The sequence below is a fragment of the Triticum dicoccoides genome, chromosome 7B, assembly GCF_002162155.2.
Source record: "Triticum dicoccoides isolate Atlit2015 ecotype Zavitan chromosome 7B, WEW_v2.0, whole genome shotgun sequence".
NCBI lineage: Eukaryota > Viridiplantae > Streptophyta > Magnoliopsida > Poales > Poaceae > Triticum > Triticum dicoccoides.
In genome coordinates this window covers 646279906-646292911 of record NC_041393.1, presented here as the reverse complement: position 1 = coordinate 646292911, position 13006 = coordinate 646279906, and the positions used below count along the sequence as shown (strand labels likewise).

The 13006-nt window shown below is 51.7% G+C and overlaps 2 protein-coding genes across 2 annotated transcripts; one reads left to right on the top strand and one right to left on the bottom strand.

Moving 5' to 3' along the window:
* Positions 1-3169: 3169 nt before the first annotated feature.
* Positions 3170-4862, top strand: LOC119335746 (treacle protein-like). The gene has a single exon (XM_037607832.1). It carries the CDS (start codon positions 3297-3299, stop codon positions 4575-4577), a length of 1281 nt encoding a protein of 426 aa, XP_037463729.1. The 5' UTR covers positions 3170-3296; the 3' UTR covers positions 4578-4862.
* Positions 4863-8046: 3184 nt separating this feature from the next.
* LOC119337840 (BTB/POZ domain-containing protein At1g04390-like) lies at positions 8047-12585 on the bottom strand. Its single transcript, XM_037610070.1, has 8 exons — positions 12382-12585; positions 11728-11854; positions 11113-11629; positions 10873-11003; positions 10364-10770; positions 9102-10235; positions 8705-8857; positions 8047-8588 (listed from the first exon to the last, which is right to left on the bottom strand). Exons 1-8 carry the CDS (start codon positions 12525-12527, stop codon positions 8144-8146), a joined length of 3060 nt encoding a protein of 1019 aa, XP_037465967.1. The 5' UTR covers positions 12528-12585; the 3' UTR covers positions 8047-8143.
* Between the last annotated feature and the right edge of the window lie 421 nt (positions 12586-13006).

Here is a 13006-nt window from a genome sequence, read left to right as displayed (position 1 = left end):
TATCTCTGTACCCTCTTGGTAATGCTCATCACTATAAGCCTTGCAAGCAATGTGACTAATGAGTTAGTTATGGGATGATGCATTACGGAACGAGTAAAGACACTTGCCGGTAACGAGATTGAACTAGGTATGAAGATAACTACGATCAAATCTCGGGCAAGTAACATACCGATGACAAAGGGAACATCATATATTGTTATGCGGTTTGACCGATAAAGATCTTCGTAGAATATGTAGGAACCAATATGAGCATCCAGGTTCCTCTATTGGTTATTGATCGGAGATGTGTCTCGATCATGTCTACATAGTTCTCGAACCCGTAGGGTCCGCACGCTTAACGTTCGATGATGATTTGTATTATGAGTTATGTGTTTTGGTGACCGAAGTTTGCTCGGAGTCCCGGATGAGATCACGGACATGACGAGGAGTCTCGAAATGGTCGAGAGGTAAAGATTGATATATTGGAAGGTTATGTTCGGGCACTGGAATGGTTTCGGAAAGATTCAGACATTTTTCGGAGTACCGGGCGGTTACCGAAACCCCCCGGGGGACTATTGGGCCTTCATGGGCCCTAGTGGAGAAAGGAGGCCGGTGGCCAGGTGGAGGCGCACTTCCCCGAAGCCCAAACCGAATTGGACTAGGGGTGGGGGGCGCAGGCCCCTTTCCTCTTCTCCTCCACCTCTTTCCCCTTCCTGGCTTCTTCGGAAAGGAAGGAGGAATCCTACTAGGACTCGGAGTCCTAGTAGGACTCCCCCCTGGTGCGCCCCCTCTAGGCCGGCCGCCTCCTCCCCCTCCTTTATATACAGGGGCAGGGGGGCACCCCAAAGGCACATCAGAGATTCTCTTAGCCGTGTGTGTGGCCCCCTCCATAGTTTACTCCTCCGGTCATAGCGTAGTAGTGCTTAGGCGAAGCCCTGCGCGGATCACATCACCATCACCGTCACCACGCTGTCATGCTGACGAAACTGTCCCTCGACCCTCTGCTGGATCAAGAGTTCGAGGGACGTCATCGAGCTGAACGTGTGCTGAACTCGAAGGTGCCGTACGTTCGGTGCTAGATCGGTTGGATCGTGAAGACGTTCGACTACATCAACCGCATTTACATAACGCTTCTGCTTTCGGCCTACGAGGGTACGTGGGCACACTCTCCCCCTCTCGTTGTGATGCATCTCCTAGATAGATCTTGCGTGATCGTAGGATATTTTTGAAATTGCATGCTACGTTCCCCAACATTTTTGCCATGGCAATTTTGCGTCAGTAGTGAAAAATGTTTGTGTAAATGGCATTTCTATTTCAAATATCATGGGGTTTCTAACATGCATCTGGCATGGCATTTTATGTCTGATTTTGTTTTTTGATTGTTCATTTGATTTTGCCACGACAAGTTTAATAGGCATATGCCATGTAAGGGAGCATTTTTTTTTTTGCCATGGCATTTTCATAAAGGATAAGATGGCACGTTTCATAAATCTTTATGTACTTGCAAACTTGGCATTGTTTCCTCAAAAGCATGACAAAATTTTCTACGATGTCATGGCATTTTCCATAAATCCATGGCAAAACATTTTTTTGATGTTTTTGCCATGGCATGTTTATTTATTAAGAGCATGTATTTTTATTCTTAAGACATGTCCCTTTTATTGTTTAAGAGCATGTCATTTCTCTATTAAGAGCATTGAAATTTTCATCTATATCATGGTAATTTTTCTTTTTGGTATGATACTTTTTATTTTTGAAAATACAAAGCTCGGAAGTTTTTAAATATTTTTTGCATCGTAGGTTTTTTAGTGTCATGACATTTTTATTATATCAATCACGACTTTTTTTTTTGCTTTTTAAAATTTGCCATGTACGGCTCTCACACGATAGCATTTTTAGCTAAAATACTGTTATTTCTTCATTTTGGCAGACTAGTAGTTTTTTATGTACATATCATGGCAAAAAGTCATATTTTTTTGATGTGATTCTTTGTTTTAGACAAATAAAATACACGGTATGGCATATTTTCTATAATTGTATCATTGCAATTTGTTTGAATTATTTTTGTTTTTCTGGGATGTTAGGCCTGCTACTTTTTTATAGCGGCTATAACCTGGGCATTATTCCGGCCCATTTTTCTATCCTCCCGCACATGATGCTTTGGTAGCGACATATTACCTAGGGTTTGCAAGGGGTTCACGTTGGGGCAGATCCCACAACGAACATTCCTCAGATATTATGGTCTAATAACTTAGGTGGTGCAAACGTATCCAAATTCCTAAAACCATTGGAAAAAGTTAAACCCAAACGTTTACGACTACATTTTGAAACAAAGATGGTTGAACTCAAACATTTGATGTGAACTAACATATTAACAACACATTCGTTCCTAAAATTTCGTTAATTTCTCCTCCTCTTTCGAGCCTACACTGGCCAGACAATAAGGTGGGAGATGCAAACGTATCCATTTTTCCCTAAACAATTGGACACATTAAAATGAAAACTTTTCCAACTAAATTTTGATACTCAGAAGGTCGGTGTCGAACCTTTGATGTGAACTAGTAACATATTAACATCACATTCTTTTCTTAAATTTCGTCAAGTCCGATTCCTCTTTCAAGGTTACATTGGTCATATAATAAGCTGGGAGGTGCAAACATATCCAAATTCCCCAAAACCATTGAACAAATCAAAACCCCAACGTTTCCACCTGCATTTTGAGACAAAAGATGGTCGAACTTGAACCTTTGCTTTGTACTCACATATTGACAGCCTATTCTGTCCTTAAATCTCGTTATTAATTCTACCACAATCTGAATTTCCCCTCCCCCAAGGCTACCTTGGTCAGATATAAACCCAGCATAAAAATTCATTCCCAAAACCATTGAACAAAACCCCATGTTTGCTGCGCTCGGCCACTCTGGCCGTAGCTGTACCGATCCGGCCGGTGCCGTTTTTTACAAACGAAAACCCGCAACCCGACGAGCCTGCCGCGCCTGTATTTTGCCTCTGCGCGCACCCGTAAGGACCACACCGCAATCTGCTTTCCACGAACCGGACCCCGTCCAGCCAGCCAGCCAGCCAGCCCGGTTCGCCCGCCAGCGCACCCAAACGGCACATTTTCACCGTGACCCCGCCCCGCTTATATATACACGACGAGCCTTTACCAGAATCCTTTACCCCGGCTCGCTCCCGCTCCCACCCCCACCTACACGAGATTCGCCGCAGTCTGTCGTCTGGCTAGTGTGAGAGTGCGATCTGCAGATTAGCGTGCGCGTGTGATCCCGCCCGTGGATGCGCCTAGCTTGCCGCCGGCAATGACCTCCGCCGTCGCGAGTAGCCTGGTCCCTGCGGCAGCAGCCGCGCCCACGTATGGCTGCCGCGCCTCGTTCGGCCGCGATGCGCCCGAGGAGGCGCCGGCTGTCGTCGTGTCTTCTGCTTCTCCCGTGCACCCCGCCGTGGCCGCGCCCGCGATCTCCAAGGACTTCATCGACTTCGAGTTCAGCCTCGGCGGGGGCGGCTGCACCACCAGCATGCTTCCCGCGGACGAGCTCTTCGCCGACGGGAAGCTGCTCCCGCTCCGCCGGGCTGATGCTTCTGCTGCCGCCGCGCCAGAGCCGGAGCCTGCCGCCGCGCCGCGTCCGCGCCGGCTGGAGGCAATGCCGGCGTCTCCGGAGCCGATGAAGCCGATCCGCGGCGGCGCGGCGGCTGGCGCTGCCGACCAGTACGTGTTCTCGCCCAAGGCGCCCAGCTGCTCGAGCCGGTGGCGCGAGCTGCTCGGGCTCAAGAGGGCGGCCACAGCCCAGAGCCCGAGGACGCCCTCGCAGCCGCAGTCGCCGTCGCCAGCGGCCGCATTGGCGAAGACTCCCGGGAGAACGACGACGACGACGGGCTCGTCGGCGGCGAGGTCGCTCAAATTCCTCCTGCAGCGGAGCAACGGCGGGCGGGCGTCCACGGGCACCGCGTCGGACCTCGCGTCGGCGCCGCTCCTCCGCGACAGCTCCGACTCGGAGGCCTCGCTCTCGCTCGCCTCCTCCCGCTTCTCGCACTCCTCATCCTCGTCCTCCTCCGGCCACGACCACGACGACGTCAACCCGCGCTTCTCCCTCGACTCCGCCGCCGACCCCAACCCTCCCCGCCTCCGCCTGGTCCGCTCCTCCCACCGCCACTCCACCTCCAGCCGCGCGGCCCACAGCCCCGCGCGCCGCCGGCCGTCGCCGCCCAGGCAGGACGCGTCCAGGTGCCTCTCCGTGGACTCCCCGCGCATGAACTCCTCGGGCAAGATCGTGTTCCAGCAGGGCCTGGAGCGCAGCTGCAGCTCCCCGTGCAGCCTGCACGCGGCGGCGAGGTCGCGGTCCATGGCCCGTGCCGTCGACCGGTCCTACTCGTCCGGCGTCCGCGTGGCGCCCGTGGTGCTCAACGTGCCGGTCTGCTCGCGGCCGGTGTTCGGCTTCTTCAAGGACAAGAAGGAGTCGGCAGCCAGCAAGGACTCGTCGTCTCTGAGGTCGTCGTCGCGGTCGTCGACCCTGGGCCGGAAGACGGCGCCGACGCCGACGCCGCAGCGGTGGAGCGGCGAGCTGCCGAGGCCCTGCGGGTGATCTGCCGGAAGAGACTGCGATCGAGGGCGTCGTCGTGCATGGATAGCGACGGGCTAGGTTAGGGACGCAATGATGGATGCATAGCGCTTTGTTGGGGTTTTAACTGATTTGGTTTGTTCTTTGGGGTGCTGATGAGAAGGTCTAATCAATTGACTGTTTTTCTTTTCTCTTGACTGTAAATTTGGAGTTTTGCTCTTCTCCTCAATCCTCAAGGCCGTTGTAGCTAGCGCATCTGATTCTGATTTGGTTGTTTGCAAGAAAAAAGATCACAAGATGTTTTTCCAACCGGATGCTGTTTTTGAAGAGATCCACACTCTTGTCATTGTTCAAACCAGCAGATGCACCGATCGATCGAGCTGGCACAGCGCTGTTACAAATGCAGGCAAACAGTTGGAGTGGCCTTTCTAGGGCAGAGCAACGGGAGGTGGCGAGCCCCTCATTTTCCGTGCTTATCTGCATCGAAGTCAGCAGCCGTGGCAGGAGCCCAGCCACTAGCACTAGCCAGTAGGCGCCCGGTCCAGAGCCCACCCATTTCGCCGCAGCAAGGGCTGAACCGGCCGGTCCAGAGCACTCAACAAGAGCTGAGCCGGCCCGGCTTGATCTGGATCCATCGGCATCCGGTAGGGCACTGTGCCGCATGTGCTCTCCCCGTGAATATTCGCGCAGGAGAGAAAATTACTCCTACGCCAGCGCCCCCAGAACTAAAATAGACACGCTGACACCAAAGCCTCCGTCCCCGCGCCCCTGCATGCCCGTTACGGCATCATGGCCACGCTCCGTCGCTGACAGCCAACGTGGCCGCCGCGGCCGAGCTTCCTCCCTCCACTGCCGCGGCGGGTCCCGTACACGCTCCCGCGCCCATGTGGGCTGACGCCGGGGAGGAGGCCCGTCCCCTGCTCTCCCGGCCTTTTTAAATTCCGGCCGCCTGCGTGCGCTGCGCGCGCCACTGCCTTTCGCTCCTCCTTTCCCCCGCCCGGCCGTGTCCTTTTCCGTGGCGCCTTTCGCCCTACAGCCACCCTTTGCCCCGCTCCAGGTTCCCGATCCGCTCTCGTGCAACCGCCTGCCTGCCTCTGCCTGCGACGAGGACGATGACACCATGAGCCCCGCGGGTACCGCTGGCCGCTTGCACTGCCCGGCCATGGAGCAGAGCTGCCTCGACGCATGCATGCGCGCGCATGCACGGGCGCGGTCGTTCTCGTCTCTCCTGGCTGGCTCGCTGCTGCTGCATCGGTGGGTGATGCAGTGCCGCAGCAGTGGCCGACGCGTGCGTAGGCCAGCGGAGGCACGGGGTAATGAGCGTGCGTGGCCCTGGGTACAACGGTACGAGCTCCGGCAGCCAGAGCGCCATTGGCGCGTAAGCAAAGGCCCGTCGAACCGTGCGTGTCGCCCGGCCGATGACCCGGATCAGATCGCGTCCAGCGGCTAGCCATGTGTGTAGAGTGGCCACCATTACTGTATGGCCAGCGTACCGTGCTACGGCGTAGGCGTAGGAGCTACGACGCTGGACTAGACTATAGACTACTTACTAGTGAATGGAACAGTCGGTTGGAAGGAACATGCATCCCTGGCTACCCTCTCGCGGTCGCGGTCAATGGCGTGTTTACAACACAGTACAGACCGAGGGACGGACGAGGGCACGAGGCAATTAAGCAAGCAAAGATCACGATCCCTCGCCCGAACAAACCACATTGTTGGGGAGCAATCCATTGTGTATTTGTGTGAGCAATGAGAAGGCCATGTGGCGCGCATTTGCGCCGGGCGAGCGAGCTGCCTGACCACCGGCAGAGATCGATGCGAGCCCGCCCATGATGGCGGACGAAGGGCTAGTTTGGATCGTGTCCACGGCTGCGTGCCTGGGCGATGGGGCTGCCTGGCGTGGACACGGATTCAGATTGTTTTTCTGCCTCGCCAGGCAACGATGGATGAGAGGCGTTTGGCTACTGCCCTGAGCCTGGATGGCCATTAGGAATAAAAAAATCAGCTCATGGGCCCATGTACGGGGAACAATTTCTATATTTAAAGCCCAGGCAGTTGTTTTGTGTGCCCAGGCGCCCGAATTCTCACGCCTCGCTCAGGCTAATTACCTCCCTGGCTGCACCGCCCAGGCTAACCGCCTACATGCAAACCCCAGGCCAGGCTATACCAGGCATTTTCAGGACGTGAACCAAACAACTCACATGTGACGTCCAGGCACGCGCCAGGCGAGGCCAGACTTCCCCAGGATGCGAACCAAACTAGCTCGAAAGCCCTGTCGACACGAGCCTGGTTGAAAAGGTGAGAAATGGATAAAGAAAAGGGAGATGCAGGCGGGCAGGCAGGCGCACTCGATGGTGAGCGCCTGAGCCCTGAAATGCACATCTTGGCATCTAGCACCAGTGATGACTGAGCGGCAGCAACGACAAAGGGAAATCATCATGGCCTGCCCCTACCGTCTGGAGAAGGCTGGAACTCGGAGGAGGAGAGGGATCAGAGGATTCAGAACCCGTGCCGCGCAGCGCTGCCGGGTGCCCCATCATTTTTGGTGCGCGCCGGTCCGGCACTATACGTCCGTGATGAGGCCGAGCCCCCCAGCCCCAGGCATGCACCTGTAGTACTACGTACGTGGCCGGTGGTGCGTCGCGTCGACGCCTCATCGCCTGCGCCGTGTGATGGCACGGCACGACGCGACGCGCGCCCATCTGGGATCTGACGGCCGGCGAGGGGCCGGGTGGGCGTGACTTCCTGCCGCGGCGCCGGGAGGCAGGGCCCTGCTGACCACGCGCCGGTCGACACACCCAACAAGATTGCAACTAGTTTAATCTAGTTTTCTCCGTTCCGTTGGTCGCTCTGGTTTGGAGGGCGATTACGATTAGCCATGTGATGTCGCGGAGGGGGGCAGCGGGAGGGGCTACTTGCGTTTTTTTTATGGAACCCTACGCTGGTTTTGTTTTGGACTCTAGCGCGTGTGTGGCGGGGCGGGCGAGGACAGCCTGTACTTCCCGTACGAGCTGGCCCTGTTGACTGACGGACCAAGTTGATTTTTTTCTGTTTGTTCGTTTTCCTGTGATGATTGATGAGAGATCCGTGGGTTATTCAGTTGGGGCAAGTACTCTCTCCGTTTCGAATTACTTGTCTTGGATTTGTCTAGATACGGATGTATCTAGACTCATTTTAATGCTAGATACCTACGTATCTAGACAAATCTAAGACAAGTAATTCGGAACGGAGGGAGTAGTTCGTTGGCATGAGCTGAGTGGGACGGTGCGCTAGCGTTGATGACTTCGGCACTAGCGTTGATCACCGGAGTGCAGTGACCAGATGTCCGTTGTGATGATCCGCAAAAAGGAAAAAGAGAAAGAAAAATGTCCGTTGTGATGTGTGCGGCGTGTGCCTGTCAGTGGGTCGGTCGGGTCGGCACACCTTCGACCCCCTGCGTGACCATGTGCACCATGCGCACCATGCAGGCACGAGTAACAGCTCTGCTAACCCAGACAATAATACACTGCATATTCTCTGTGAAAAAACTATGACAGCATCCCTGTGTCTACAAAGCGGACGGTGATTTGTGTTCAGGTTCACGTACTCAGTCACCTCTGCCCGCCTCCGTGCTGCGAGTACCGGACGTACTCGGTCCGCACCATGTTGAGCAGCTCGTCGTCGAGATGCTCCAGCCGGCCCGAGTCCCGCAGCCGGGGGTACAGGTGCGCCACGCTCCGGACGCCGGCCTCGACCATCTCCCACTGGCCCAGGTTGGCCGCGAAGGCGACGAACTCGACCGCGGCGGCGCTCGTGCTCGACTCCAGGAGGGACGAGACCACCTCGAGGCTCTCCTCCTTCACCCCCTCCAGGAACCAGAACTCGGCAAGCGAAGACAGCTCCGCGTAGGCGTTCAGGTGGGAGCGCTGCCCGTCGCTGCTCAGGTTGTTCCACCGGCAGTCGAGGGCGGCTTTCGGCAGCTCGCCCGAGTAGAACCACTGGACTAGTTTGTCCAGCGCTTGCCACCCGAGTGGAACCCTAATAACGTCAGAGAAGCTGCACGTGTAATTCTCATCAATCACATGAAGAACTCAACACATGGCCTTTGTGAAAATGTTGGCCGAAACTGTTTGTACTTTGTGGTAAGTATTATTAAGGACCAAAAGGCTCACCTCTCGTGCATCCCGGATCGAAATAATGCCCGGAGGTAATCGCAGCTCATTATCAGCACGATTTTGTGGCTATGAACGTGCGGGGTTGACAATTGGCACGGCCCGTGGTCACACTTCATTTCCTCATTTGATTGAGCCTCCAAAATTATGTCCCTGGATCAATACACATAAAGAAACAATTCATGGCAAGCTAATGAAAACTAGAAAGAGCAGAAGAATGGAAGGCAGCTATGATCTGCTTCGAGGCTATAATCTATGACAAAGAAAACTCTACAATGTAGAACAAATGTAACGAATTTTAGCAAATGACAGCCACCAAACATTGTAAGTACACATAATCTTAGGGACAACTAAAATGACAGCCATCAACGAACTAGGTAGTTTAAGGCTGACTTACGAGAACGAATGCTCAACTGGTCCAAGTGCAACGGTAAGATCATATCTGGTATAATTGGAGTTCCATCTGGGTTGCTCTTTCTGAAGCATTTCTGCCAATGATTTCAGGTTACAATACTTCGCAAGTGTCCTTACTGGTTTAACAATGTCATCACCTACCATCACAAAACCAGTATATGTGTACTCCAAAATCTTCTTCAAGGCGTGGCTATCTACACGATCAGACATTTGAACTCGGTACACTGATTTTCCCCATTCATCTTTAGCTTTTTCGTCGCTGCCAAGTAGATATTTTACAGATGGCAACAGCTTAGGACACCTTGCTGATATGATGGCTGTGTGAGCATTTATAGATTCACCATCTGAAAGCAAAAGTTCCAGATCAGCTAGATCGTTATTATCTAATGCACTACTCATCTTCCCGCCCAACTTGCTTGGAGAACCGCAGAGGCCAAACAAACTCAGGATGTGTGCAATATAGAGCTTCGGTCCAGAACTCAAGCTTTGACTTAGAGCACATTGAAGAACTATAAGAAAATCTTCGGTATACTGATCTCTGCAGTCATGGCACAGAATCCCAACATCCAACTTCCTCTTACACTGAACACAAACTAAAGTAGTGCTCCTCAGAAGATTAAACAGCCCAACAAGACCGTAGAATAAGACTATGTTTTCACCCTCCCACTCTTCACCAAGATAGCAACAGCATGAACTTCCTTCAAAACAAAAATGCAGATGGGAAGTGACTTTTGACCTCGTAATATGTATATTATTGTGGAGACATTCCTTGATAATGATGGACAACACATCAACAGGATTCCTCTTGTTAAGGAGATTATGGTAAGGTCGTGACAGCACCAAACATGCTAGGTTCATGAGGTTGGTCATAATTTTGAAACTGTCAAAAGATGTGGCAACACTTCTCGTAGTATTTGATTCTAATGATGACAATAGAACGTTCAAATAGCCATCACCCAAATATGGAAGACCTTCTGAAAGTTTAAAACTTGCCTCATACTGAATATATCCATTGGGAGAGAGAAGCATCATCAAAACTGCCCTCAAAGCCGGCTCCTGTACATCTTTGGATAATGTCATGGGGCTGCTTTTGCGCATAACATCTGTGGCCAGCAAGCTGCACACCAAGAGCAGGATGAGAACATGAATAGGTTCACATCATTCTCCTGCAAGTTCATTACGGTACAGAAAGAAAACTACACAACAGAAAATTAACTCTCGAGTAGGATAGTACCTAGTACCTACCAAGCACAAGATATCAGTGCGTGCAAGCTATGACCTTTCCCTTTCCTTACAGGATGGTGATCCTCCGTGCAATGCACCACTAGATATCCAAGTATATCCCAGACGTATGGATGTATATCCATGAAGTTTTTGGAAACCATATCAAATAGCTCATCATCGCACAAAACTTTATCACTTTGATGCGAGGAGAGGCAGCGACCGGTAAGAATGCTATATAATACTTTATCAATGGCATTAGACCAAAAGCATTGATGATGATTCCCAGCATAACGTAGGACCAGCAGTGCAGTACGACACCCCTCTGTTACTAACAATTTATCATCCTTTGCACGCATTGCATCGATTATGCCTTCAACAATAGGCTGGCAACGTGAAGTCATTAACTGACTACAGCCCTTCGAAGACCTCTGCAGATGATAAATGCAATTTTGATATTAGTAAAACAGAAGACATTACAATTACAATTCATATGTTAGATTAGTTACCCAAACTGAAGTGATGTAACTCACCAAAAGAACATGGCAGAGTCTGAACGCTTCAATCCTAGTACTACTCGGATGGGACGTTCCCACGAGCTCACAAATCTTAGCCATTAAGACATCATTCTTGAGAAGGATGACAGCTCCATGGCCACATAAAGCTGAGTTGCAGTTACAAATGTTTAGAAACATAAAAGGAAGTAAAGTAGAAAAAAAATATTTCAAATATTAATACTGAAGTCAAAGAGGAGAATTACCAAACAGATGTACCTAAAGCAGCATACAGCCTAAGAACTTTAGCAACAACCATTGTTTCAGTGGCAAGACAGAAATGTGCTAACTTGCCCATCAGGTTACCATTACTCCATACATGGTATCTTGAGGAAGGCCAAATCCACAGTATGGTTCTTAGTAGTGATATCATCTCGGTCAGATAACTCAATGGATGGACATCAGGAGTGTAACTCTGCAGAGCTGAAACAATACTTGCAACTGCATTGGTTCTCTCCAAGGTTTCCAAAATTTCTGCATGAGTTGAACCTCTCGCCGTCACTAGGCTATTCAATATGCAATTCATTGCCCTTGCACATGAGATAGCTGTAGGTAACTGGTGTGCCGACAACTGGCATGAGAGGGGCGAAACAATCTCCAAAATTGGGTATTGCCGAATCGAATTGCCTATGCTGGAAACTAACTTTGAGCTCACATCTGCTGCTTGGATCAAAATTGAAATGTTCTTTGTCTGAAGAACACCTTCCAGGAGTACGAGAATATCCGAAACTGACTCCTGGTTAAGAAAATAAAATGGTCACAACAAAGAGTGCACGATTTAAACAAAATCATCTAATATGCACAGTTTATTTCAACAACTGACTCCCAGTTTACCTTTATAGGAGGAAGCCGCAACATTTCAGTTGACAAACAACCGAGAAAAGCAGTCACTGCTTTGATCGCGTGAGACTGAATTCCAGCATCAGTAGACTGCCATTTTTTTGCACCGTGGCCATCAGACCTAACATGATGAATAATACAAGAAATCAGAAGATGCATATATTTTTCCCCATTCAAGGGAAAGGCGACGGCGGGTGGCTGGTGCAGTGGCAATTTGATGGTTCCTGACATTCTGGTCCTAAGTACAATGTCAATCGGTGCCTGCTTCATCTCATTGTGCTTTGTGCTGTGCCCCTTGGTGGATTTTGTAGGCTGTGGTGGCATTTCAGCAGCGAGATTGGGGGTGCTACTGTTTCTTGTGGCTTCCGATATGAACCGGCCTATCGCCAATGCCTCTGCAACACACATTTGTGAAATCATAGCGATGCAGACTGTCTTTAGCCCTCGAATTTTGCTTCGGGCTACTGCATAAAGCTATCACCAAGCTAAGATCATCTAGGTTGCATCTAGCCTTACGCCACCAAGCAGCAGCTAGCTAAATCTCGCTTATGAATCTACCCAAGGAGAATCTACTCTGCCCCTGAATCGGGGAGAAGACGGGAAATCTAGGCCGTGAAGACGAAGGGCGGGGAAGGGCGGGGAAATTACCTGGCGAGGCCGAGGGAGAGGGCGTCGTGCAGGCGGGCGCGGAGGGAGAGGACGCGGTCGGTGAGGAGATGCTCTCCGGCGCCGGCGCCGGCGCCCTTCCTCCTGCTCTTCTCCTTCCCGGCCGCCTTCGAGGCCGCGGGGCGCATCGCGTGGGGTCTCCGGAAGTCTGGAGGAGGACTCCGGCCGAAGAGACGAAGCGGAAGAAGAGAAACGCAACTGCTCGACTGTAACTTCAATGGGCTGAATCAAATAGATAAGTCTTTCGTGGGCCAAATCGTACTGGGCCTGGATCCGTGATCCAATAGGTTGGCGGTTTTTTCCCGCACGCACCATTGTGGTCCCGTAACACTGCACCACATCCCGCCTTATCGCCAGCTTTGGACACAGCTCCGTTTGAGTTGATCTTAATTCATCCCTCCGCCGGCGCTGCCCACTTCTACACTTCCTTCACCTTCCTCGTGCGTACCTTGGGCTGGTGGGCATTTGTCCATTCCACCATATGAGCATGTACTGCTTCCATTATCGCATGTGGCTGTTGTATCCTTTTTCCGTCCCTCGCCTTGTTCCTCGCCAACCATAAGCCGTACGTTGCCTGAATCATTGCCTCCTTTTCGTCGTCGGATAC